At 43.6% G+C, this 26,577-nt stretch overlaps 1 protein-coding gene across 1 annotated transcript in view; it reads left to right on the top strand.

Annotated features, from left to right (window-relative positions):
* Positions 1 to 22,323, top strand: part of gnb1l (guanine nucleotide binding protein (G protein), beta polypeptide 1-like) — a 49,650-nt gene extending 27,327 nt beyond the window's left edge. The window contains 5 exon segments of the mRNA XM_034090269.2: positions 14,169 to 14,384; positions 21,025 to 21,048; positions 21,050 to 21,079; positions 21,081 to 21,134; positions 21,136 to 22,323. Of these exon segments, the coding sequence (XP_033946160.1) occupies positions 14,169 to 14,384; positions 21,025 to 21,048; positions 21,050 to 21,079; positions 21,081 to 21,134; positions 21,136 to 21,306 (495 nt within the window). The 3' untranslated portion in view covers positions 21,307 to 22,323.
* The last annotated feature ends 4,254 nt before the right edge of the window (positions 22,324 to 26,577 follow it).

Below are 26,577 nucleotides of genomic sequence, written 5' to 3'. Positions count from 1 at the left end.
ACATGTACTGGCTTAAGCAGGGGGACACGTCTGGCACTGCAGGATTTGAGTCCCTGGCGGAGTAGTGTTACTGATGGTAGCCTTTGTTACTTTGGTCCCAGCTCTCTGCAGGTCATTGGCTAGGTCCCCCCGTATGGTTCTGGGATCTTTGCTCACCGTTCTTGTGATCATTTTGACCCCACGGGGTGAGATCTTGCGTGGAGCCCCAGATCGAGGGAGATTATCAGTGGGCTTGTATGTCTTCCATTTTCTAATAATTGCTCCCACAGTTGATTTCTTCACACCAAGCTGCTTACCTATTGCAGATTCAGTCTTCCCAGCCTGGTGCAGGTCTACAATTGTGTTTCTGGTGTCCTTTGACAGCTCTTTGGTCTTGGCCATAGTGGAGTTTGGAGTGTGACTGTTTGAGGTTGTGGACAGGTGTCTTTTATACTGATAACAAGTTCAAACAAGTGCCATTTAATACAGTTAACAAGTGGAGGACAGAGGAGGCTCTTAAAGAAGAAGTTACAGGTCTGTGAGAGCCAGAAATCTTGTTTGTTTGTAGGTGACCAAATACTTATTTTACCGAGGAATTGACCAATTAATTCATTAAAAATCCTACAATGTGATTTCCTGGATTCTTTCCCCCCATTCTGTCTCTCATAGTTGAAGTGCACCTGGATGAACATTACAGGCCTCTCTCATCTTTTTAAGTGGGAGAACTTGCACAATTGGTGGCTGACTAAATACTTGTTTGCCCCACTGTATATACACATACAGTACATACACATATATACACATACATACACATACATACACGTACATACATGCAAAATAATAATTATATATATTTTTTTAAGACATACATAGTCACCCCTTCCTTCTTAACTTAGTGTCTTTAGTTCAGCTGTGTAGGCTATCAGACAGATTCAAATATTTCTGTTCTTACAATTGCTGTTTTGATATATATGTGCGTCCAAATGCAAGTATATCAAAATACACAACCCATACCCGGTTGTTCGCTTATAACAGGATACAAGTAATATTTTAAACACTAGACACAAGTTAAACATGTAGGTCTTATTTCACTACTTAATACCAGAGTAGTAAGGGAAGTAAACTAAGTGACACACAGCATTATTTTTTATTTGGAGGTTCGTGAAGCTAATTAGCACAAATGTGGCTATGCTTTGTTGATTTATAGATGGATAATAGATATATACTTTATTGATTCCCCAATTCGGGAAATTATTTCTTTACATTAAACACATTCAAATAGAAATACTTCAGTGGAATAGAGAATTAACAATTACAAATAATATGTATTGTTGGATACAACGTTTTGTAGAACCATTTTTATTAATATTTTGCTTTTAGGAGTCTTATTTTCGATTGAACTTATCTAGATGTGGACATTAGTGGGAATGTAGCACGACATGGAAATGAAAGCAGTGCTCTGTTTATTTAAAAGTGAAACCCTAAACTTAATAAATATATCTTATCAAATAATTGTTATTATAATTTTGCCATTATGGTGCAGCCCCTTTTCTTCTAAACACACACACACACACACACACACACACACACACACACACACACACACACACACACACACACACACACACACACACACACACACACACACACACACACACACACACACACACACACACACACACACACACACACACACACACACACACCCCTTGTGTCCGTCACTCATAAGAAAGTAGCTGACCGTGTCTTTCACTTGAATAGCTCGTATGCTACCCACTGTTCCCCTGACCTCACACAGCAGGAGGCAACAGCCCACACCGTCCTCCTCACTCTCTCTCCACGCTGTCTCTCTCACACACACACACACACACACACACACACACACACACACACACACACACACACACACACACACACACACACACACACACACACACCCACACACACCGTGAAGAAGCCACAGAAAACTACCCCCCCCCCCCCCCCCCCCCCCCTCTATGTTTATCCTCTCACCATCCTTTCCTCATTTTATTTCTCCCCAAGAAGAGAAGCGATTATCCTCCATTATTTCAAAGACAGACTCACCAACAGATTTATGGTCGGCCTGTAAGCCCTTTCTGCCGGAGTTTATGGAAAAAGATTGAATGCAGTGTTAAACTTCACTTTCTCCTCACTTCAGCAAAATCCCACCCAGCCCTCGGCTCATATTCTGGGCTTCATCTCAAAAGTGACACAGCGTATTGTGCTCTTTCTCTGAATCTGATTGGCTGTGGACAATAGGGAGAAACCTCCACATGTGGGTCTGCCGTGTGCGAGGCTTCGGCCAGAGGGACAGTATTGATGTATGAAGTGCAAGGCTTTTAATGTGAACAGAGGCTGCTGGCGGGGGAAAGGAAATGTTCCTATACAGATATCCATCACTCTCAGCTCATCACCTTGCTTCCTCGTGGCATGACATCATGGTGGAGCGGGACAAAATGCGGAGGGAACGATTGGTTCCTGATGTTGCCGCGGTGCAGCCTCGGGCCTGTGGCGGACACAGAAAACACACCGCTGCTCTCTGGGTTGTTCACAGAAGGAAGTGTATGCAGAATATACAAGAAAATCCCCCCCGATATGTCTTTCTAATTACAGTTAGATTGTATTTATTTATCATTTGTAACTTATTAGTTTATCAGACGTGGACAGCGCTATTGATCAACAGGGAAAGAACTGTAAATGACCCAGATTTAGATGAATAGCCACATATTGAGCTTTTGTTCCTGGACGGATGTTTAAAAGGTGACCTGGACATGGAATAAAACACAATATTCTTTCAAAACGAATATATACAATATGATAAATAAATATTAATATTGAATAACGCCACAGTACACATGGTAACATGGCAGGTAGGTACTTTGAAGATTTGACCAGCATGTATGCAAACATGTTTTGGCCAAATGAGCACATGGCTGCTTTAAGATTAAGTTTTTTAAAGTACTTATTTTACAAGCAAACATTTAGATTATTATATAAAAAAAAGACATACATAAGTGACAGGATTCAGTGAATACATAAATTATCCTTTTAAAACGTTGAGAAGCTACAGCTTTTCCCCTCGCTCTTACCACAATTGTCCCCGATGTTCCTTAACTAAAATCTGACCTCAGGAATTAAATATATTATCTTTCGCAACAAATTTCAAAGCTTTCTCTTTAAAGAAAATCTCATGATCAAATGTAATTACTTGGAGAAAGTCTATCTGTTGGGACAGAACTTTATTTGACAAGTTTCAATGGTCTTATTTCACAATAAATGGATAATCCCAGACGTCTGGACCGTCCAAACATGAGACGTTTTGATGGTCATTTTTGACTGAGATTTCAAAACAAACTAAAAGATGAATGTAACCTTAGAGAAATCATCTACAAAATAACCAATAATGAAAATACTTCTTAGCGTCACTAGCAGGTAAACAATCGGGTTTATTTCTGCATTGGCTGTGAAATAGTTTTGTAAATTCTGTGGAATTTAAACGACTGTATTTGTAATGGTTCAGAAACTATAGTAATGTTGTCTCTATTTGTAAGAGCTTGTTTCTTAGTGCCTCCAGGTCACATCCTAGTATCTTGTGTTGCCTCAGCAGCAGGGCGGCTTTACACCTGTCCTTAAAAAGTGATTGTTTTACAAGAAGTAAGAAGATTAAAAAACAACCAAAATGCGCCATAATTCCTGGAGTCTCGACTCTTTAAGTCCACGGTGGTCTGAACCGACACCTGTGCAGACGCAAATAGACAAACAGGCATACAATGTTTGCATTGTTGTCTTTGCAGAGGAGGTGCTTTTTTGTTTGTTTGTCTGTTTGTCGGCGGGATGACGGATCACCTACTTGCTGATTTTTGTATTAAGCTTGCAACGGTTTATCAGGAGCACGGGGCTTACACAAAGATTATTTTTCACTTAACTCGTCTGCTCCAATATTTTTTTAAAACAAGAATGATTTTACAGGAAAGATGAACAGAACGGTAGAAAGACGTTTTAACACGGAGACAAATAGAAAACACTCCAATGGGATCCATAAGTACAGCTTCGAAGAAATGGCAATGAATCTTAAACACCTGAACTTTTGAAAGAACATCCATAACATCTGTTTGCCACTTATATATCAAATGACTTGCATATAGACTCTTCTGCACTGTTTCTATTATATTCTATTTTATTGTATTTACTTGCACTATTATCTGTTATTGTGTTGCACTGTTGGACCTAAGACTTTCATTATCATAACTACTGTAGCTATGCACACATGACAATAAAAGCCTTGAATCTTGAATCCCATGACTTTGAACAAGTTGAAGCCCGACTAGTTCTGGAGACAACCCAGTGTCTCTTTCCCTCCTCTTCCACCGCCTTCCAGCCTCGATTTTACAAGACAGCATGGCCTGTAATCGGTAGAAACACATTTGAACACAGAGAGAAATAGAAAAAACACTCCAACGGGATCCATAAGTACAGCTGTGAAGAAATGGCAACGAATCCCATGACAAGTTGAAGCCCGACTAGTTGCCATTCTGGAGACCATTTTACCGACTGTCCTTTTTTTTATTTTATTCAATATGCTCCTTGGATAACTTTTTATTTGATTAGTTTTATTATTTTCTCCTCATAGCATGGTGAAGCAGCTTGAGAGGACGTTGTTTTTAAAGTCTGCTATATAATAATAATAATAGATTTATTTTGTAAGCGCTTTTACAGGTGCTCAGTCGATTTACAGAGATAGTGAAAAGAAAAGAACAACAAATAAATATAGTTGAAGTCAACATTTAAATCAAGCAATACAACAACAATCACACATTGAAAGCCAGATTGAAGAGGTGAGTTTAATGAAATGTATTATTATTATTAACCCAGCGTCTTCCCCTTCCACCGGCGTCCATGCATCTGTCTGTCCAGCTGTTGTGGGTGATGAATCTGCTCCAGAGCGCCGGCCCCTCTCCAGCAGAGAGCCCTCTTGTAGAAAGGCCTGTGGAGGATATAATGAATTAGGTGTCTACCCAGGGTTCCCCGACCTCCGACCCCTGACATCATCAATCAAGGAGGTCCTACACTTAAGTGAAGCGGTGGGCCCCGAGCCTGCATCGCTTAGCGCGGGCCCTGCCGGCAAGCAGGGGCCACTGATTTTCACTTGTTTTTATTTGTTTTCATAATCCCTTAGTGTTCGTCCTTCGCCGATGTGTTTGGAAGGAATACACGAACTCTGTCTATAATTTGTTTAAAACGTGGAAGAAGAGAAATATAGAGCGTTAAGTGAGAAGAGGACTTGAAGATGGATGAAAAGATGGCAGACGTGCGGCCCCCCTCGCACATATGGAAAGCATTTCTTTCCCCTCCTCGCTTCTGCAGGGCACGGTGCTTTCGCTGGGGGCCTGATGGTGTTTTAAAGAAAGGGCACGAGTCAGGACAAAATGTCTTTCTGTGCGCTATGCGTTCAGAAGTCTTCTGAAATGTAGTGTCCTTTCAGACGGCAGCGAGAAGTCGTTCTTTTAAAAGCTTGGACAAGTTGTAATTGTTTTTAGATAACACTCCAAGCACGTGTGGATGTTTGTTTGAGGTCGTAAGAGGTGTGGTATTTGTTTACTACTGTCCTCATACAGTATGTGTACACAGAAGAAATGTGGGATTAAGGGAAAGCGTGATGCAGGTTGGATCTGCCAGTTGTGCTAGCCGCTAGTATCTTCTAGTTTCTCTTTATCCATTAATCTTTATTCCTTTTACAAAATGTTTTTAAAAGTGTGCTTTCCCAGGATTTGTGGACTGATTTCACATTTGCATCTCATCAATCCTCTCCTGAAACCCATTTACCAGGCCTTTTCTTAACGTTTGTATTCATCCATCTACTCGTTTATTTATTTTACACGTCTATTTAGTTTTACTTAACTTACTGTACTTTTAAACACTTGAAATTGTACTGATTTCACATTTGCATCTCATAAATCATCTCTTAAACCCCATTAACTAGGCCTTTTCTTAACATTTGTGTTTATCCATCTATTTATTTATTTATTATTTGATGTATCTTTACTAATTTTTATTTAGTTGCACTTAGCTTACTGTAATTTAACTTTTAAACACTTCAAATTGTTCTTATCCTTATATAATTCTTATAAATTAGGATATACTTATTATTACTCCCTTCTCTTTCTCCTTCTGTCTTCTCTCGCTCTCTGTGGCGATGCTAAGATATGTAGAATAGAATGGGAGGGATGAAACCCTCTTTAATGGTCCCACATGCAGAGCACACAGTGAAATGTGGCCTCTGCTTTTAACCCATCCTAGTACCAGGAGTCTAGTACCAGGAGCAGTGGGCAGCTATTGTACAGCGCCCGGGGAGCAATGGGAGTGAGGGGGGAAGGGGGGTGTCCGGTGCCTTGCAAGGGCACCACAGCAGGGCAGGAGGTGAACTGGGACCTCTCCAAGTAGCAATCCACACTCCATATTTTAGGTCTGGTCGGGGACTTGAACCGGCGACCCTACGGCTCCCAGTCCAAGCCCCAACTGACTGATATGAAGCCTTCAGTTTTTTTCAGTTCACTTTTATGCTCTCCTTCCCAGAAGTGATTTTATTGAAGACACATAGAAAAGACATTTGGTACATTGATAGGGACCACAGTTCAAAGCTACTAGTAACCATTTACTATTGTGCATCAATTGACAAGCATTGACATGGTTGATTTTCTCTTTTTTTTAAATACAAAAAACAGTTTAATATAACTACATCTATGTTCTTAGTAAAGGTATCTTTATATATATTTGAACAGAAGTGGTATAGTTTAGGTTTTTGTGCGCCTGGCTTTATTTCATTTCATGTGATCTGACTGAGTCGCCAAGGTAACCGGTTGAAAGGTCTTAAAATGTGTGGAAAGGGTCTTAAAAAGGCTTTTTAAAGGTCTTACATCTGACTTCAAAATTCCTGCATATTCCCTGGGTTGTAAACATTGCGGCGGGATGTGAAATGTCCCGGGGTGAAATGGGGATGAAGCAACACGATAGTCCGTTGGTTGTTTATGATTTAGTTTGAGAAAGGGAGCGTGCATTAGGTTGTGGAGCGGAAGCAGTTCGTTGATTTATCACTTAGTTGATTGACAGAACATGTAATGCAGCCTTTCCAATGCTTATGTTTGAGTGTTAATTGATTTAGGGACACACAAATCCATGTGGGAAATTGTGTTGTGAAAAACTTTTGTTGACGTTTTGCTGACTAAGTTAATAATTGTTAATGTTATTGCCATAGTAACCAATATGCGGCACTTCAGTAATAAGTATTTTACAGAATCCAAAAAGGGCAAATGTGTGAAAATAGTATAAAAGATTCAGTGTCCTTGTAAGGTTATTGATAACAAAAGAATCAAGCATACTGAGTCAATAATTAAGATAAAAAAGGTATAATACCAACAAAAATGCACATTATAAAATAAAATAACAAACTTTTAAACAAAAGTCAAACAATTTCTATATTCAAATTATTTTTAAAACTTTTTTTGCTGGTTCAAAGAAACGTCATTGTTCCCGAATTGGGACATTTATTTTGTTGTTACCAAGAAAATGCAAATCATTTAAAAATAAATGTATACTTGTCAACATAGAGATATACATCTTAAGAGTATTTGTAGAATATAAAATGTACAGAATAGGTTATGATAAATGTAAAATAAAAGCTAATAAAGAAAGTCAACATAGGATACTATATGCATTACAAACAAATGTGCATAATAGTTGCAATTTTTTAATAGAAATGTAAATGCATGAGGAGAGCAGTTATACAATACACAACTTTAGTACCTGAGGTGCTGTACAATCAGACACACAACAGAAATCACACAGCTCAGCTCACACACCATACAACAAGTACAGGTAAAAACAATAGACAATTTAGAAGTAACAATCTACAAGATGTCAAAACGCCAAGGAGAAGAGGTGGGTTTTAAGAAGCGATTTAAAAGCAGACGGTGAGGAGAGCAGTCGGTTTCTCACCGTGCTGAACGAGTGCAGAGTGAGGCCGGTGTCTCAGTCATACAGATGAGGAGCAACGTGAGTCGTGCTGTAATGGAGTGTTTGGAGAGAGAGCAGCAGGCTGAGCGTCTCTCCGAGTGTCAGCGGGAGCTTCCTCGAAGATAACCTCTGCTCTGCTTCCAGCTCACAGCTCCAACATCTCTCATCGTCCTCCTGACTTCTCCAACATCTGACCAAACTCTCCTCTCTCATCGTCCTCCTGACTTCTCTAACTTCTGACCAAACTCTCCTCTCTCATCGTCCTCCTGACTTCTCCAACATCTGACCAAACTCTCCTCTCTCATCGTCCTCCTGACTTCTCTAACTTCTGACCAAACTCTCCTCTCTCATCGTCCTCCTGACTTCTCCAACTTCTGACCAAACTCTCCTCTCTCATCGTCCTCCTGACTTCTCTAACTTCAGACCAAACTCTCCTCTCTCATCGTCCTCCTGACTTCTCTAACTTCTGACCAAACTCTCCTCTCTTATCGTCCTCCTGACTTCTCTAACTTCTGACCAAACTCTCCTCTCTTATCGTCCTCCTGACTTCTCTAACTTCTGACTAAACTCTCCTCTCTCATCGTCCTCCTGACTTCTCTAACTTCTGACCAAACTCTCCTCTCTCATCGTCCTCCTGACTTCTCTAACTCCTGACCAAACTCTCCTCTCTCATCGTCCTCCTGACTTCTCTAACTTCTGACCAAACTCTCCTCTCTCATCGTCCTCCTGACTTCTCTAACTTCTGACCAAACTCTCCTCTCTCATCGTCCTCCTGACTTCTCTAACTTCTGACCAAACTCTCCTCTCTCTTATCGTCCTCCTGACTTCTCTAACTCCTGACCAAACTCTCCTCTCTCATCGTCCTCCTGACTTCTCTAACTTCTGACCAAACTCTCCTCTCTCATCGTCCTCCTGACTTCTCTAACTTCTGACTAAACTCTCCTCTCTTATCGTCCTCCTGACTTCTCTAACTTCTGACTAAACTCTCCTCTCTCATCGTCCTCCTGACTTCTCTAACTTCAGACCAAACTCTCCTCTCTCATCGTCCTCCTGACTTCTCTAACTTCTGACCAAACTCTCCTCTCTCATCGTCCTCCTGACTTCTCTAACTTCTGACTAAACTCTCCTCTCTTATCGTCCTCCTGACTTCTCTAACTTCTGACTAAACTCTCCTCTCTCATCGTCCTCCTGACTTCTCTAACTTCTGACTAAACTCTCCTCTCTCATCGTCCTCCTGACTTCTCTAACTTCTGACTAAACTCTCCTCTCTCATCGTCCTCCTGACTTCTCTAACTTCTGACTAAACTCTCCTCTCTTATCGTCCTCCTGACTTCTCTAACTTCTGACCAAACTCTCCTCTCTCATCGTCCTCCTGACTTCTCTAACATCTGACCAAACTCTCCTCTCTCATCGTCCTCCTGACTTCTCTAACTTCTGACCAAACTCTCCTCTCTCATCGTCCTCCTGACTTCTCTAACTTCTGACCAAACTCTCCTCTCTCTTATCGTCCTCCTGACTTCTCTAACTTCTGACCAAACTCTCCTCTCTCATCGTCCTCCTGACTTCTCTAACTTCTGACCAAACTCTCCTCTCTCATCGTCCTCCTGACTTCTCTAACTCCTGACCAAACTCTCCTCTCTCATCGTCCTCCTGACTTCTCTAACTTCTGACCAAACTCTCCTCTCTCATCGTCCTCCTGACTTCTCTAACTTCTGACCAAACTCTCCTCTCTCATCGTCCTCCTGACTTCTCTAACATCTGACCAAACTCTCCTCTCTCATCGTCCTCCTGACTTCTCTAACATCTGACCAAACTCTCCTCTCTTATCGTCCTCCTGACTTCTCTAACTTCTGACCAAACTCTCCTCTCTCATCGTCCTCCTGACTTCTCCAACTTCTGACCAAACTCTCCTCTCTCATCGTCCTCCTGACTTCTCTAACTTCTGACCAAACTCTACTCTCTCATCGTCCTCCTGACTTCTCTAACTTCTGACCAAACTTTCCTCTCTTATCGTCCTCCTGACTTCTCCAACTTCTGACCAAACTCTCCTCTCTCATCGTCCTCCTGACTTCTCTATCTTCTGACCAAACTTTCCTCTCTTATCGTCCTCCTGACTTCTCCAACTTCTGACCCAACTCTCCTCTCTCATCGTCCTCCTGACTTCTCTAACTTCTGACCAAACTCTCCTCTCTCATCGTCCTCCTGACTTCTCTAACTTCTGACCAAACTCTCCTCTCTCATCGTCCTCCTGACTTCTCTATCTTCTGACCCAACTCTCCTCTCTCATCGTCCTCCTGACTTCTCTAACTTCTGACCAAACTCTCCTCTCTCATCGTCCTCCTGACTTCTCCAACTTCAGACCAAACTCTCCTCTCTCATCGTCCTCCTGACTTCTCTATCTTCTGACCCAACTCTCCTCTCTCATCGTCCTCTTGACTTCTCTAACTTCTGACCAAACTCTCCTCTCTCATCGTCCTCCTGACTTCTCTATCTTCTGACCAAACTCTCCTCTCTCATCGTCCTCCTGACTTCTCTATCTTCTGACCAAACTCTCCTCTCTCATCGTCCTCCTGACTTCTCCAACTTCTGACCCAACTCTCCTCTCTCATCGTCCTCCTGACTTCTCTAACTTCTGACCAAACTCTCCTCTCTCATCGTCCTCCTGACTTCTCTATCTTCTGACCAAACTCTCCTCTCTCATCGTCCTCCTGACTTCTCTAACTTCTGACCAAACTCTCCTCTCTCATCGTCCTCCTGACTTCTCTAACTTCTGACCAAACTCTCCTCTCTCATCGTCCTCCTGACTTCTCTATCTTCTGACCCAACCTCTCCTCTCTCATCGTCCTCCTGACTTCTCTAACTTCTGACCAAACTCTCCTCTCTCATCGTCCTCCTGACTCTCTATCTTCTGACCCAACTCTCCTCTCTCATCGTCCTCTTGACTTCTCTAACTTCTGACCAAACTCTCCTCTCTCATCGTCCTCCTGACTTCTCTATCTTCTGACCAAACTCTCCTCTCTCATCGTCCTCCTGACTTCTCTATCTTCTGACCAAACTCTCCTCTCTCATCGTCCTCCTGACTTCTCCAACTTCTGACCCAACTCTCCTCTCTCATCGTCCTCCTGACTTCTCTAACTTCTGACCAAACTCTCCTCTCTCATCGTCCTCCTGACTTCTCTATCTTCTGACCAAACTCTCCTCTCTCATCGTCCTCCTGACTTCTAACTTCTGACCAACTCTACTCTCTCATCGTCCTCCTGACTTCTCTAACATCTGACCAAACTCTCCTCTCTCATCGTCCTCCTGACTTCTCTAACTTCTGACAACTCTCCTCTCTTATCGTCCTCCTGACTTCTCTAACTTCTGACCAAACTCTCCTCTCTCATCGTCCTCTGACTCTCATCTTCTGACCAAACTCCCTCTTCTCATCGTCCTCCTGACTCTCTATCTTCTGACCAAACTTTCTCCTCTCTTATCGTCCTCCTGACTTCCTCAACTTCTGACCAACTCTCCTCTCTCATCTCCTCCTGACTTCTCTATCTTCTGACCAAACTCTCTCTCTCATCTCCTCCTGACTTCTCTAACTTCTGACCAAATCTTCTCTCATCGTCCTCCTGACTTCTCTAACTTCTGACCAAACTCTCCTCTCTCATCGTCCTCCTGACTTCTCCAACTTCTGACCAACTCTCCTCTCTCATCGTCCTCCTGATTCTCTAACTTCTGACCAAAACTCTCCTCTCTCATCGTCCTCCTGACTTCTCTAACTTCTGACCAAACTCTCCTCTCTCATCGCTCCTGACTTCTCTAACTTCTGACCAAACTCTCCTCTCTCATCGTCCTCCGACTTTCTAACTTCAGACCAAACTCTCCTCTCTCATCGTCCTCCTGACTTCTCTAACTTCTGACCAAACTCTCCTCTCTACGTCCTCCTGATCTCTAACTTCTGACCAAACTCTCCTCTCTCATCGTCCTCCTGACTTCTCTAACTTCTGACCAAACTCTCCTCTCTCATCGTCCTCCTGACTTCTCTAACATTCTGACCAAACTCTCCTCTCTCATCGTCCTCCTGACTTCTCTAACAGACAAACTCTCCTCTCTCATCGTCCTCCGACTTCTCTAACTTCTGACCAAACTCTCTCTCTCATCGCCTGACTTCTCTAACTTCTGACCAAACTCTCCTCTCTCATCGTCCTCCTGACTTCTCTAACTTCTGACCAAACTCTCCTCTCTCATCGTCCTCCTGACTTCTCTAACATCTGACCAAACTCTCCTCTCTCATCGTCTCCTGACTTCTCTAACTTCTGACCAAACTCTCCTCTCTATCGTCCTCCTGACTTCTCTAACTTCTGACCAAACTCTCCTCTCTATCGTCCTCCTGACTTCCTCTAACTTCAGACCAAACTCTCCTCTCTCATCGTCCTCCTGACTTCTCTAACTTCTGACCAAACTCTCCTCTCTCATCGTCCTCCTGACTTCTCTAACTTCAGACCAAACTCCTCTCTCTCATCGTCCTCCTGACTTCTCCAACTTCTGACCAAACTCTCCTCTCTCATCGTCCTCCTGACTTCTCTAACTTCAGACCAAACTCTCCTCTCTCATCGTCCTCATGACTTCTCTAACTTCTGACCAAACTCTCCTCTCTCATCGTCCTCCTGACTTCTCTAACTTCTGACCAAACTCTCCTCTCTCATCGTCCTCATGACTTCTCTAACTTCTGAACCAAACTCTCCTCTCTCATCGTCCTCCTGACTTCTCTAACTTCTGACCAAACTCTCCTCTCTTACGCAGCGTCCACACGGCGGCGTGCGTTGAAGCTTGCCGGTGGGCGTGTCTGAACTCGACCAATTCACATGAATCTCCCGCCCCGGACACACAAGCACGTGGTTTGATTGGCTAGAGCTTGTACTGGCATATGATTCGATTGGCTGACGCGTCCGTCGAAGCTACAAATGTTGAACATTGCTCAACGCGAGCAAAGCGACGAAACCACAATGCAGTTCGGCAAAGCGTGACGTTCTTCTGCCCATTCACGTTGAAGCTTCAACGCACGCCGCCGTGTGGACGGCAGAGTCCTGCATCGGGTCGGGTACCCGCAAAAAAGGTGATTCGCGGGTGGTATTTTTTCAAACGCTTTTTTCCGGGTTCGGTTCTGGGTAAAACAAAGATGATGCGGGTCGGGGCGCGGGTATTGCATAATAAATATATTAAAATAATAATAATTTAGTTTAATGTTTAAAATCCTCAGACCTCTCCCCCGCGGGACCGTGCATAATCATAACCTCTGCAGCGCATCAATCTGCTGCTGTGTGCGCCACATTCGAAATGGCTGAGGTGAAGCTCTCTAGCGGAGAATACAGCATTTTCAATAACACTTCCTCAAGAGCGAAATCCAACGTCTGGAGGCTTTTGGTTCCTAGATGGAGGAAATAACCAACATCCCACGCTTTTCGAGACAAATATGCAACTGCGTGTGTTAATAATTGCACGTTTCCACTGCTCATATATATGCGGGTTCGTGTTGGGTTGCGGAACTAATTGGCAATATGTGCGGGGGGCGGGTTCGGTATTGCACGTCGCGGGAGCGGGTCTTGAAAATCAGACCCGTGCAGGACTCTGGTGGACGGGCCGCTATTGTCCTCCTGACTTCTCTAACATCTGACCAAACTCCTCTCTCATCGTCCTCCTGACTTCCAGCTCACAGCTCCAACCAGGGCGCACACACACACACACTCACACACACACTCACACACACACACACACACACACACCACACACACACACACACACACACACACACACACACACACACACACACACAGCAGCCTTGTTACAAATTAAATATGAAAAAGTACGCACACCACATAACTCATCATCTCGGCTCGCGCAGCACGCTCACAGGCATAGCGCACCTTGGAGGTGAAGCGCAGGCATATTGTCCTTCAAGAGAGAATACGATGCGTAGTTCTTTTGGAAAACGTGTTTTTCTTTTAGCCTATTTACCTCGCTGACGTAAGTGATACTCATTACATTGACACATGCATTATTTGTGGTTAAAATAATGGTTGTTGGTAATGTGTTAGCGACCCCCACAGATGTATGATTTCACTGCTTTAACATCTGACCAAACTCTCCTCTCTTATCGTCCTCCTGACTTCCAGCCAGACTCGGGCCCCGGACCTCTCCTGTTGGCCGGATACGAGGACGGTTCCCTGTTGCTGTGGGACGTTACCCAGAGGGCCCAGCTGAGCCAGACTAAAGCCCACCCTGAGCCCGTCATGTGCCTGACCTTTGACCCCCAGTGTCTGAGAGGCATCTCTGGCTCCTCTGAGAAGGACCTCTGCTCCTGGAGGCTGGACGGACAGAACAACCTGCAGGTCAGCAGGCTTTCTAATGTTTCCAAACCCTTTGTGTGTGAATGAAACCCTTCACACTTCCTCTCATGACTTTAAACGTGTCTTATAATGACAGCTATCAATAAACCGTAAATGTGTTGAAGGTTAGAAAAAACTTTTGTGTACTATTTTACTAATTAATTATTTAAATTCAGTAGTGTTTCCTGTTTTAACCAATGTGTCCATATCTTCAAGGAAACCTCTGTTTGCAGTGTATTTGTTACTTGTATCTCCCGGTGTACTTTAATCTAACTATGTTATTTTTCTGACCATTGCCATGTACGATATATGTGTAATGTGTGTATATGTAAAGCGCTTTGAGTCATTGAAAAAGCGCTATAATAAATGTAAGGAATTATTATTATTATTAACCATTAGCAAATACTTTAGGCACCATTTTTAGAGCTAATAAGTTCACTTTTTAACTATTGTAACTATTTTTCAATCACTTTAAGCTAACTTTTTAAACCAAATACTAACGATATTACCAATAAAATTAATCCATTACTTTAAGCTATCTATTTTATCATTGTAACGTTCTTTTTAGCTTTACTGTTTGGGCTACAGCCCTTACTCAACCAAACAATCCATGATACTAAGCTTACTGTTAATACTTTTATGCTCTTTTGCTGACTAGTTTTCTGGCATTGTCGATCGTAACTTGCAGTATTGACGTGTTGCAGCACAATTACTGTTTGATATATTTGAAAAAAATCTAATCATAATAGCTTTACATATTTGAAATGAGTTGTAGTTGTTGTTTTGATTCTGCCATCCTTTCTATTACACCGTCACAACTGCAGAAGTGCTGTCTGAAGGGACCCTGCTTAAGGCCCGCCCCCCCGACAGTCAGCGCCATGAAATATCATAACATGATAATAGAGGAGTTCGGAGGAGAGTTGTGTTTCTCGAGGCTCTCTCCGGGGCCGAAGAGGAAGAGGCTCAGTGGGGCTGCAGGGGCCATAAATCAGCTGCTGGTTACACAGCGATGGCGGGGCCAGGGGCCAAGGGCCGAGCTGGGGCTGTCACTCCAGACTGAAACCACCCACACACACACACCACACACACACACACACACACACACACACACACAACACCACACACACACACACACACACACACCACACACCACACACACACACACTGACAGTCACACGTTAGGGTTGGATTATATACAGTAGTTCAGGATAAAAAACACGGCACAAAAATATCATTGTAACCCGGTTAAAAACTAAAATAATACATTATTCCTGTTAACTGGGATAATATTGATACACAGACTTCTTAAAAACACTACACACTGGTTCTCACCATAGACTGTATGGTTCTCACACACGAAGAAATAAACAATACACTAAAGCCACTCCAGAGCATCTTCTGCCCCACCAGGCATCAGCTTTGTGCCGTAACTCATTTGACACAACAGCCAGCGCCTCGGAGACTTGACGCCTCGGAGACTTGACGCCTCGGAGACTTGACGCCTCGGAGACTTGACGCCTCGGAGACTTGACGCCTCGGAGACTTGACGCCTCATTGGAAGCTGTATTTTCTCTTGATTTCATGAGCAAAAGGGAATGCTCCCATTCTGCAGCCAACGGCCGTGAATCAGAGCAGAAGGGAACCCGGGGCTGATATAGTACACGCCTGCACAGTCGAGGGGTATTATTCTTTCCAGGTCTTTTTACAAATGAATGCTTGAACTAGAAATATTTGCAAAGCCCCACGTCTTTTCACCCTGAAAACGAGTTTGGAAAAACACTCTGAAGCATTCGATTCAATATCCCAAAAACAGGAGGAGATTGGTTATTTGGTTTATTTTGCTCAAGCAACAAAATATTGATTCAGCGTGTAATCCAGGATGAGGACGACAGGGAAAAAGCACAAGGAAGGGGAAAAGATCCAACAGGGGCTTTTAAATTATCCTGTAGTGCAGCTCAGTGTGACGTCCAGACAGCTATCCTCACTTCTTCCCACAAAAGTATTTCTGTGTGGCAGCAGTGAGGGGAGGGGGGGGGGGGTGCGAGGACCTGCCGGGTTGCGGACCCGAGTCCTGACGGACGACCCGCGAGAGGTAATAAAAATATCAAAACCTCGGAGGCCCCCTTAACCAAACAAAAAACACATCTGCAGTAAAGGGAACAGTAGTTCACAGTGGGAGGCTGAGGAGGCTGAGGAGGCTGTAAGTGCCACAGCATCCCACTTCCCACAAATTAACCCCGAGATACCGTTGAATTTAGCGGCGAGGAAGATAAATGCTTTTCGTGTAATGGAGGGGAAACTGAATGTGACACAACCCAGTGCATTGATGATTTAGTGAAGCTGAGGGGCTGTGAAGTGAGCTTATCAAGCCCCGCTCGAGACAGATAGCCTCAGGAATGGAGGTTAATGTAATACACATGGCTCCCAGAGGCCTTTATCTGCCGTTTGACCCGGCTGCCCTGATATCGTTTCATCGTGATGAGGCATCATCTTCGGCCCTTTTTTCTCCCTTTCCTTTCCTAGCCTTACAGTTTCGGGGAATGTGTCAGGGTGAGATGATGAAGGGCATTGGTGTCGGCGCTTTACAAGCTGTTAAGCCAGATGGCCACTCGAATGTATTGATGAGCGCAGCGACGTGTTCCTTCAGGTGAAAGAAAAAGGTTGCAGAATGCAGGTATGGACAGAGGGAGATTAGCAGTGTGAATCAAGCGTGGCTGACGGCGAGCTACTTCTGAAACTGATGACAGTTCTCTAAAACAAATCCCCAAAGTCTCCTAAATATTCACCTAGTGGTCACTTATATGGTGTCTCCTGCGAATCCGACCCGACATGTTATTCGGGTCGGATCAACCTCAGTCTGCTAAAGGACTGATGTAAGTCTGAGCTGCCGTCATGAAAATAAAAGCTCTCTTCCTTGAGAACTCGTTTCGTCTGTCTTTTCTGAAAGGCTCTGCTTTGACACATCCGTCTCCTGTCAGCCTCAGCCGGGCGAGGTGACAAAAGGCTGTAATCTCCCTGCCGCTCAGTGTGGTTCGGGGACGGGGTGTTTCAGAAATACCTGCGAAAAGCCTCCCGGCCGCTAGGCTCCAGTGAGTAAGCGATGACGGGACGTTTCAGTGGATGAGCGTGACCGCCAAGACCAGAGGGGAGGGCGAGGCGGTACGAAAGTGGAGCGGAGATTGAGTGAGGTCTTGCAAAGTGGACGCTACTTTTGAACGTCTACTCCGTCGGGGAGAGGCATACACAAAGAGGATCCACGAAGTGTTGACGTTGTTGTGGGATCTGTCGGAGGCAGCAAGATGTTAGTGGGACAAGATGCGGTAGGCTAATTGAAAGGCTGCCAAGAGGAGCTTGGTTGTGTAGTGTGTGTGTGTGGGTGTGGGTGGTGTGTGTGTGTGTGTGTGTGTGTGTGTGTGTGTGTGTGGTGTGTGTGTGTGTGTGTGTGTGTGTGTGTGTGTGTGTGGTGTGGTGTGTGTGTGTGTGTGTGTGTGTGTGTTGTTGTGTGTGTGGTGTGTGTGTTGTGTGTGGTGTGTGTGTTGTGTGTGTGTGTGTGTGTGTGTTGTGTTGCTGTGGATGCTTGCTGTAACAGGGGAGAAAGGAGTGTGTTTAAACAAAAAATAGGGTTTCAGATGAAATGAGACTCCCCCGATGGAGACATTGGGTTTCATTGCAGTTCGACCTGTTTAATGGCAAATCCATGTAATAATGGTGTGTACTGATGGCAAGACCACTGCTGCTGGATGAGGTTGAACTGAAATGACTAATCCATTAACTTTGTGAGGACAAATGAATGGGCTTCAACTTCCATTTTATTGTCCATTTATCTGAGGATTGATTTCACATAGTTTCTTTTCCCCAACGCTCAAGGGGATGACTTCAGATCGCTTGTTATTCACACGACTTGGGCTGCAACATTTCAGCAAAGTGCAATATCCAAATCGCAAGGCTAATAAGTTCACTTTTTAACTATTGTAACTATTTTATCAGTCGTGTGAATAATCGCAAGGCAAAATGTGTGAACATATCTGAATGAAGCTTTGTGGAGCTACGGGGAAATATAATTCTACAGACTTTAAAAAATGTCCTTATTAGTTTCAGACGCCATTTAAAAAAAATCCCACCATAATGATTCAATACATTTTTAAATGATAATGTAAATGTTTCCAAATGCAGCCCTACCACCAACAGTGCAACGTATATAATGTGCTCTTTTCCCTCCATCCCGAGAGTATGTTGATGGTTCTACCGCTCTCATGACGGTCAATGGGAAGCAGCCAGTTAGCTTAGCACAACAACATTGGAAACAGGAAGCCTGAATGCGTTCAGAATGTTGAACTATTACTTAAAAAAATTACCTCAACAATTAATTGTTCATTTAAAAAAACATCTCAGAATATTGGCTTCATACTTGGGTGTAACTACATTTCGTAAGCGTCTCGCACTGCAGTCAGAAATAGGCACACATAAATAAAAGCAGAGGTAGCAGCAATGAAAAGGCCCATTTAGATTAAATGAAATATAAAGCATTTACATTTTACTGACCATAAAATGTTAATAAACGAACTGTAACATTTAAATATGACAGGGTGTTAGGCATCTAAAAGACATATCACTTAGAAAGCAGCCTATAAGCCCCATTCATTTGACATATAGCCCAGGGGAATCTGTTATGTTCTCACCACTTTCCATGTTCGCACACTGAAGAAAGTCAAATCACTTCACCGGCTCTGCTGAACGGCCATTACTTCATCATTAGCCAGTTACTGCTTACGTTTGACCTCTTAATGAAACACATGCCTTTACCGGACACAAACTATGGGAAGCAAAACAAACAAAAACAGACACTTAAACCCATCATTATCAGGCCTCTAATGCGAAGCAGATGGCGAGCGGTAGGGGCATACCAACTTCTTGAGGTAATAACAAAGCTCAAAACAATCTTTCACCCCCCGGGTTTCTTTGTATCGGTGCATCTGGTTGTTTGGTCGATCCAGACACACTCTCTTTCGCACCAGTGGTACCAGCGATGATGGTTTGATAAACAAAAGCAACCCCATCACTGCGTGTCCTGAACTCGCTCAGAACCAGAGTCGGTTTTTATTATCAAGTAGGTTTACACATACGAGGAATTGGCTTTGGTGTAGATAGGTGGATGGATGGATGGATGGATGGATGGATGGATGGGTGGGTGGGTGGGTAGGTAGGTGGGTAGGTAGGTAGGTAGGTAGGTAGGTAGGTAGGTAGGTAGGTAGGGTAGGTAGGTAGGTAGGTAGGTAGGTAGGTAGGTAGGTAGGTACTGTTTGCGTTGCAGCAGCATAAAAAAACAAGGCAGTGTACATAAGAGAAACATTAAAGACACAAGGAATAAACAGTCTACAGATATTTCTGAAATAGAAATAAAATAGCATTAAAAAGTTAAAGAAACAAACATATGGTGCACACAAAGACACAGAAAGAAGAATTCTTTTTTTTTTTTTTAAGAAAGGAGCAAGAAATAGTACTATTTTAAAATACTTTTGTTACAAATAAAAAATAAAGCCAATATTTACACAAAACGTAAATCTGTAAGAAACTGAGTACCATAAAATATGACAAATGTTATATTCAAAGTGGAGCGCGGCGCAGATTTAAAACGCTGCACAGCTCGCTCCGTTTTGATCAATGGCATTCCTCCCTGCCTTTCCTCTCTGTTGCATTCCACTTCATCCACTTGGGCCACGAGTACCTGGCTTATATCTTCCACATGCGGCTCGTGGACGGTTCCTGCCCGGAACAGGAGCACGCAGATACATTCTCCACCGTCTCCTCCCATCGCAGGCCATTAGTCTCCCCAGACACGGCTTATGAAGTCAATTATACGCTGTCCAGTTTGATTTCAGCTCCCAGATCCAGATGTTTGTGTCCCATCTACAGGTCCTGCAGAGATCCCCAGCTTGCAGGAAAAGCACGTTCTCTCCCCAGGAATGCCCTCCGCAGCAGGCCCTTGAGATGGTGATCTCTGCCCCCATTCATTATAATATGTCAGAAAGTTGCCCCTTTTAGAGAGATTGATACAGTTCTTGGACACGGCGAGAGGAAGCCGTGGCTAATCTTTCACAGGCAGACGCTACGGTGTATTTATCGGAGTCTCTTCTCCCGCTGACCGGACCTTTCAGTGCGACAGTAATTCAACAAGGCCTCTGCAAACAAGCATTTCAGCGAGACGGTCTCTCTTGCAAACTGTGACAAAGGTAACTCCATGCCCCGCTTCCAGAACAGGCCTCCCCTAACTCCAAACCAAATAGCGGCACGCAGAGAGATCTGCTCGCTGCCCTCGTGCCGTGATGTTTTATGGCCGATGATTGAGTCTGCAGCGCCTCAACAGACACTCACACTCAGAGCTCAGTCATCGGATCAGCTGATAGGCTCTCCATGTCGGTGTTTTTGTTGGACTCGGTTTCCTAGACGCCAGTGATTAATCGACTCGGTGACCTAATTAGTTTGATTATTTGTGTCTCCTTATTTGCATTAATACTTTTTGGTTTTAGGTTTCTTTGACGATTACCACAACGAAAGTGCTCCTCGTCAAAGACTTTCAAATACATTTAAATATGTCTGGTTTTTCTACCCGGCTGAAATCCTTCTCCTCTCTGTGGTTTCGCAGCTCCAGGACTCTGTGCCGCTGGTCCAACCCCGGGGTTTCCCAGCTGTGTGTCAGGGGGTGACGGTAAACTCCTGGCCTCAGCGGGCTGGGACCATCGGGTGCGGATCTTCGGGGTGGAAGAAGCTGCGACCGCTGGCCGTGCTGCAGTACCACACCGACCTGGTGCTAAGCGCGGCCTTCTCTGACCACCAGGACCCCCGACAGAGACTGCTGGCTGCTGGATCCAAAGACCAGCGCATCAGCCTGTGGTCCATATTCAACGAGGGGGCGGACACCGGCTGAACCTCAAAGCTCTGGGAGGATTTATGGACTCTTAATCAGTTCTTCCTACTGACTTTAATGTGACGCCGAATGGTGTCAGTGGCTTTTCAGGGCAATGAAGCAATGCCCTTATATAACAATGTTTTACTCATTGTTTGTCATAAAACCACCACCTTCTTCAACTGTCTCAACTGAGAGAAGAGAGATACAGATGCATATGGACTATAATGGGAAAGATATACTGTATGTGACTATTACTCATAACAATTGTAGCCTCTGCTTGGACCCAACAACTGACTTGGTGATCAAGTCAATGAGGAGGTAATAAAAAAAGAAAGGCTGATAAATATATTGGTGGGCTGCTAATATGTTCTCAATTTGTCCTTAAATGATTTCAAGATACTACACAACCATCCCTGATTTTGTTTTATAATGTGTATTACTATTCTTTCATCAACACATCTAAATGCCATTTCCCAAACAATGTGAACAGTTAACATCAGAAATATGAAGGTCAACATGTGTGATATTAGAACAGCAAAGCCTTGTTAACTCCGGTAGGTTGTTGTTAACACGTCGGGCATATTGTTGTCTTTTTTAATACGATGTTCTCAAGCATGTGTTACACAATGTTATCGTCAATACACAATACAGTATTTCCATTGCGTACAAAAAGAGACATACCTACGGCAGCTGGATATACAGACAGGCAGAACATGTGAAGCCAACAGAGATATCCCATCTATTCCAAATAGTTCACGAGGCTCTTGTTGACCTCTATTTCCAGCGCCTGTGTGCGGAAGCCTTTGTGATGCTGTGTGCAACTATGTGATTGTGTTGACTTATCTGATGGAGATTTGCTCCAGTGGACCTGAATCTGAGGTGTAGAGCGCACCTGAGCAGCTCTGTAATCGTGTGCTGTTATTCTAGCAGCTCTTAGCTTAACACACAGCCTGACCTGGGCTGTATTTGTCAAGCAAGGTTAATCACAGCAGGGACATGAGGAACAGAGGGATGTTGGTTTAGTGGTTTCTGGTGATCTGCAGAGGCTCTCTGTGGTCAGTGTCACCTGTGTACGAGCTGGTTTTATTTTCTTAACAAGTACTACTTCTTTGTTCATGAAAAATGTCAGACAACTGAAGAAATATCAAGTTAAAGAAGTCTGACAAACCGAAAAAGAGTTGGCATTTCCCCACTTCTGGTTCCCTCGTCTTAAAGTCAATGGTTTTTGAATGCCTGAAATAAGCTCTGTGGTGTACACACTGTTAATATATTGAAGCTTATTTTGTTCTACGACATAACAACACGACAGTTGGTAAAAGATTACCAAACGAGACTAACAAACACCAGCCCTCTGACTATTAGCCACCTTTAGCTTAGCGGTTGTGATATAAAGTCATGTGACCGTGATATAATACATTAGTTTGTAACCTAATGTTTGCTTTTTAATTCTGGCAACTGCATTTCCCCTTTAAAAATCAAGTGGTGTTGGTATGTGGAGATTATCCTGCTGAAGGGAATGTGTTAAGTATCATAAATAGAGATGATCCGATCACGTGATCGGGGATCGGAGCCGATCACGTGATTTTCAAAAGATCGGAATCGGTTGAAAAAAATCGGGGATCGGGATTTTTTTTTTTATATATAAAATATTTTTATTTTGTTTAATGTTACAAAACAAAAATGACCATGTTCACGTCTTAAAGTCATCCTGAGGCCTTAGTTTTGGTTTAAAATGACTCAACATCATGTATGTGTTGCTTTCTTTGGGCTTGTTTTCAGACCTGGTTGCTTATTTCTCTCAAAGCAACAGAGTGGGCGCAGTGTCTAATAGTAGCAGTAAGCTAACGAGAGGCTACGTTCAGCTGGTGACTCGGGAGTCGGGACAGAGAAAATGTCAGGAGTTTGGAAGTATTATAAAATTGAAAGCGAAGGCAGTGTAACAGCCAGATGCAATGTTTGCAAGGCGGAGGTTCCGCGTGGTGGAAAGAACAGAGCTACGTTCAACACGACCAATCTAATACGCCACCTGAGAAACAAACAACAACACGATGAGTACACAGCGGCCACTCAGGTCACGGCACTGAAACAACCGACACTTTCAGAGACTTTCAAAAGGAAAGAGAAACTGCCCCAGAACAGAGAAAAGGCCAAAAACATAACAGCCAAGATAGCTGACTTCATCGCGTTGGATGACCAGCCGTTATCTGTTACCTTTTTTTTTTTCTCTTAATGCATTGCATAAAGATCGGATCGGGAAAATCGGTATCGGCAGATTGTCAAAATCAAATGATCGGAATCGGATCGGGAGCAAAAAAAGGTGATCGGGACATCCCTACTAATAAACGTGTGTTGGCCACAGAGCTTTTATCTTGCGATATACCGAAATCCAACTGATAAAATGTTGTCGAAGGAGCCCTTGTGATGCTAACTTCTGTGTCGGCCATCTCTGTACAATTTCTATACAGATGTATTTTTAAGAAACAGACATTTGTCACGAACAAGGCCAAAGGTGGTCCTGTTGCGAAAGTCCCAGAGAAAATAGAGAGGTGTTGTTTTTCTGTCTCTAATAATATCTCTGAGTCAACGAGCAGCATGGGAGCCCATGTGTTGCAGCAGTGCGTCGGGAGGGCCGGGGGCTTCAAACGCTGCACGTTCTGCTTCATAAAGGCTTCGTCTCCTGGGATGACCCCGAGTCGAAGAGCTCATCGTGCTGTACAGGAAGGGCCTGAGGAATCAAAGAGCCAGACCAGCATAGTGGCCCCGAATCATTAGTGAACAGAGGAAAGACAAGGTCATTCGCTAGCTGTGACGCTACTGTCACTGGGGGGGGGGAAGGGAATAGCTGCAGTGTTGGTTGCTTGCATCAAATTCTTGTTTTGCATGAGTTGTTTCTGCTCATAACTTGTTGAATTACCTTTTTTTTGGTATCATTTCAAAAACTCATGGAATAAGATAGGGGTGTCCAGTGTTTCCCCGGCAAGAAGAGCCAAAGGCCCCTTAACCAATTTGGGTTATCAAATAAGATAATACATGCGAGTTCATGGCTACTGGAGACAACGTTCTTGTTGCTCTGCGTTGCGTTGTTAGTGAGTGAGAAACACCGGAGTCTGTGGGGTTTATTCTCCCAAAAATATAATTTACAATTTAGGCATTTAGCAGACGCCTTATTCCAAAGCGACTTACAATGACCAATCACAGGGACATTCTCCCTGGAGTAACCGAGGGCTAAGTGCCTTACTCAAGGGCACACTAGTAGTGGTGTTCCAGGCAGGATTTGAACTCGCAACCTTCCGGTCATCAGCCCACCTCACTATCCATTGATTAGACCACCAAAAAAAAAAAAATAATAATAATAATTTTTTTTTTTTACGAGATCCATTTGTGGCGGACGATATTTAATTGTGATGGCCCGCCACAAATAAATCAATGTATGGGAAACACTGGGTGTCCAAACTACATTTTGAATCGGCCCTCAGCAAATTCAAAAAGTATAATGGAATGAATGTATGGCCCACAAAAGCAACTTGTGCTCGTCTTATATTGTACTTCTTAAATATAAATGTGAAAATATATTACACAGTAGTATTCATGTGTTAATACGACCACTAAATTCAGTCAATTCAACTTGGAAACATTTTCTTACATATCTAAGTTGATGAGAAAAAAGCCCAATGACTTATTTCCATAACAAGCTTGAAATACACCCTTCCTATTTCTCCTTATTATAATCAATCTTCTGTTTTAAGGGATGAGCCGCCAACACTCACGAGCATCATGTACCTACCTTTGATTGATTTTGCTAACTTATAACTGAACTTACGAGGCACTAAACCTCTCCTCTCGTGAGCGGCCCAGCCTTTCGTATATTTTTCTGTATGTAAAAAAGTTTGGACACCCCTGGAATAAGACCTTTTTCTCTGGCTGGATTTAATGACATGTTGTCCCTGTTCCCCGCAGAGCTCCAGCTCCACCTTTTGTGTCTGACCCCGCCGGTGACATGTCGCATTCATACTAACTTCCTAACTCTCCTGTTGGCTTTGAACAAACACTCGTGGTGGCGTGGGCCGGCTTCCGTCCATTCTCTGATAAATCAAATGCTGAATCCATTGCAGCAGACGGCAACCGGCTGGCTTTAGAAGTGCCTGTTGGGGTGGCGGAGGACCTCATAAATCACTTCGTAATGGATCATTTAGGAAGTCAATAAATGGACAGGGATACCGTGTGCACAATAGCCCCCGTGCTTCAGTTATCACCTAACGTGTGTCCTCCTTGGCCTTGAGGGTCAGAGGTCAGCCTGGCTCAGGGATCGGACATTATCCATTGCCTTTTGTTGGTGTTGGTGTGTGTGTGAGTGTGTGTGTGGTGGATGCATTTACTCCCTAAGCCTTTGGGTGCATTCATGGACATGTGAGACGTCACACTGAGCCTGATTATTTTAAATGAATGGTTGAGGGAAATAATCCTGTCTGTAGAAGCCAAAACCAATGTTCCGCCTCATGGCTAAGTTGGTTTTATTTATTTTTTCAAATGTGACTTAATACAAATGTATTAAGTCTGTTGCCCGGGGTGATGATGTGTTTTGATGTTCTGTATAAAATGTCCGTCAGCAGCCTCATACACACCATAAACCCGAGTACCTTTTGTATTAGTTGAGAGGCCATGGTGAGAGGGGGGTTTAGGTACAGGACTCTGATTGGTTTACCTGCCTTGTTTTTAATAACTGTCCCCAGATTCGGCATGCAGGGAGGCAGCAGCAATGTACACAGAGGTGGAGCGAACTAATGGAGACCCTGATAGGCCGGTCACTACAGATGTTCCAGATGCAGCTGGGTGTCAACGGATGCTTTAGGTTGCATTATCATCCATCCTCTGCCTCTCCATACTTCACTGGCAAGTCCTTGGCACTGTTTCTGCGTGAGTCGGAGACATCTGGGCACAGTATTGTAACGGAGCGGGTTGCTCTCTTCCTCCGTGTGAAACGATGGACTGATTGAAATACTGTGTGTGGAAATGGCCTGTTGAAAGCATGCCGACGCACGTGAAGAAATGTAGTGTGGTAAAATATTCCAATGTACGCTTTATAATGATAATATAAGATGGTATTGAGGTGCGATTCATGACCGTTCCTCCAGTAGGCGCAGTTTCACTGATTGCAACAAACATTTTTTACTTCACAGTAATTAAAAATATCTGTAATCTTAGCCTATAAAACAACTTTATTCAGTAGGCTATAATAAAGCTTAATTAAAGTGCTAAACAACAAATGACTCGTGTGTGCTTTATTTGAAT

The sequence above is a fragment of the Pseudochaenichthys georgianus genome, chromosome 9, assembly GCF_902827115.2.
Source record: "Pseudochaenichthys georgianus chromosome 9, fPseGeo1.2, whole genome shotgun sequence".
NCBI classification, from domain to species: domain Eukaryota; kingdom Metazoa; phylum Chordata; class Actinopteri; order Perciformes; family Channichthyidae; genus Pseudochaenichthys; species Pseudochaenichthys georgianus.
The sequence above is the reverse complement of the archived record's forward strand: the minus strand, read 5'-3'. Positions and strand labels throughout refer to the sequence as shown.